This window comes from Histoplasma capsulatum, genomic scaffold (genome assembly GCF_000149585.1).
Source record: "Histoplasma capsulatum NAm1 scaffold_1 genomic scaffold, whole genome shotgun sequence".
Lineage (NCBI taxonomy): Eukaryota > Fungi > Ascomycota > Eurotiomycetes > Onygenales > Ajellomycetaceae > Histoplasma > Histoplasma mississippiense.
This window is the reverse complement of record NW_001813982.1, coordinates 1543230-1545277: the sequence shown is the minus strand read 5'-3', so window position 1 is coordinate 1545277 and position 2048 is coordinate 1543230. Positions and strand designations below refer to the sequence as shown.

Below are 2048 nucleotides of genomic sequence, written 5' to 3'. Positions count from 1 at the left end.
CAATATGTTGTGATTCAGAGATGAGGTTGGGGTTGGCTTCCTTTTTCCTGAATGTATTTTATTAAAATAAAGTCGAAAGGGTTGGGGGCTTAGAGGGAGGAAAGCGTTTTGCTTGTGGGGCCGCTATCTTTGTGTCGGGTTCTCTGCTGGTACTTTTTCTAAAGGAGTTAATGGGAAGCGATCGTTACCCATTAGGTTACACATATACACCAATAAGAGTCAAAGAAACGAAGATATATGGATATATCATAATCCATGCATGTTTGTGAAGCGGCGTCGAGCAGCATGTTGCCAGCAGAGGTCCAGCACAGCATTTTTCCTCTATATAGATAAGTTCAACGGTAATTAACGCCCATACCGGACTGTTGGTGGTTGGCGCATTTGATTGGGCCGGAGAATTATTCACTTCTAACCTGTCTTGGTTAGGCTAACTAACTGCCGAGTGTCAAGCCATCAAAGAACTATATAAAACATGCAACAGTCCAACATGCAATATACGAGGGGCCCTTTTGCGTACAGACATTACCATGATGATGATTCTTGTTTACACCAGGTGGATCTGTGCTTCACTTAGGGTGTTGATCATGAATCCATTTGCAGTACCCGGGAAAATATTAACGGGTCCACCACAACTTATCCTTGCAAACGGTCTTCTCGTCCATCCCCCCCCCCCCCCCCCCCCCCCAAAAAGGACCCAAGGGAACCCCAACCCGCAGGTTTTATTCGTTACCAAAGTAATCGCAAGCAAAAAGAAGCAAAACATTCCAAGAATTCCTTTGTTGACTGGAATTAAAGGATTGAGTTTTGCGGGAACCTAGGGGCCTCCTCCTCCTTCTCATGACATCATGACCTGCTCAAAACGGACTTCTCTTTGCTATAATTGTTTCTTAACGACCTCCCTATCTATCTATGTTTTGGGTTTTGGACTGTTTTACCCTTCAATTATCGAGCAAGCGTATCGCTTAAGGAAAAGAAACGCCACCATGACCCAACCCCTTCAAAACTGACACTTAGCTCATCGAAGGCACAACCGGCTTCAACAGCCTACATCTTCGTCGTGAAGTTACAATTCCAGCATTAGGCGACCATGACTGCCTTGTCCAGATCCAAGCAGTGTCCCTCAATTACCGGGACCTCATCATCCCAAAGGAATTTCCCACCTCCTCCATTCCTCCTACAAACAAACAAAACCCCCTTTATATAGAGCAACCTTGTATATCCACTCTACGGAGCCCGCATGGTAATATACTACATACAAAAGCAGGGTCTCTACCCATACCCCATGACCCTCCCACGAGTGCCGTTTTCTGATAGCGCAGGCATTGTCCTCTCCACAGGGCCTCGCGTCGTCCACTTCCGCCGCGGCGACCGCGTCTGCACGCTCTTCAACCAAACGCACCAGTCAAACCCCATCACGCGTGACTCCATGAGCTCTGGCCTGCGCGGCACCCTCGACGGCACCCTGTGCAAGTACGCTGTGCTGCCCGAGCCAGGCCTCGTCATGGCGCCCAGCAACCTCAGCCCCATCGCCGCCAGTACGCTTAGCTGCGCGCACCTGACGGCCTGGAATGCGCTGTATGGCCTGACGCCGCTGAAGCCGGGAGATGTGGTGCTGACGCAGGGAACGGGTGAGGTGAGTCTTGCGGCCATCCAGTTTGCGGTGGCGGCTGGCGCGATGGTGGTGGCCACGACATCGTCGGAGGAGAAGGCGCTGCGGCTGAAAAAGATGGGCGTTCAGCACGTGATTAATTATAAGACGACGCCGGAATGGGGGCAGGTTGCGCGGTCGTACACGCGCGGTGGGCGTGGGGTGGATCATGTTATTGAGGTTGGCGGCCCGGGCACGATGGCGGAGTCGCTAAAGGCTGTGCGGAAGGAAGGGATTATTACTGTTATTGGGTTTCTGGGTGGTACAGGAGAAAAGGGTCGAGAAGGAACCGAGTATTTTGGATCCGTTGGTGCATATTTGTACTGTCGGGGGATCTTTGATTGGATCGCGGCAGCAGATGGAGGATATGGGTGCGCCGCGATTCAGACAAACAATATCC

General features: G+C 51.0%; 1 protein-coding gene across 1 annotated transcript; it reads left to right on the top strand.

Annotated features, from left to right (window-relative positions):
* Positions 1 to 1282: 1282 nt before the first annotated feature.
* On the top strand, positions 1283 to 1749 carry HCAG_00449 (conserved hypothetical protein; the record flags this gene model as incomplete). Its single annotated transcript, XM_001543353.1, has 2 exons — positions 1283 to 1628; positions 1655 to 1749. 2 exons carry the CDS (start codon positions 1283 to 1285, stop codon positions 1747 to 1749), a joined length of 441 nt encoding a protein of 146 aa, XP_001543403.1.
* Between the last annotated feature and the right edge of the window lie 299 nt (positions 1750 to 2048).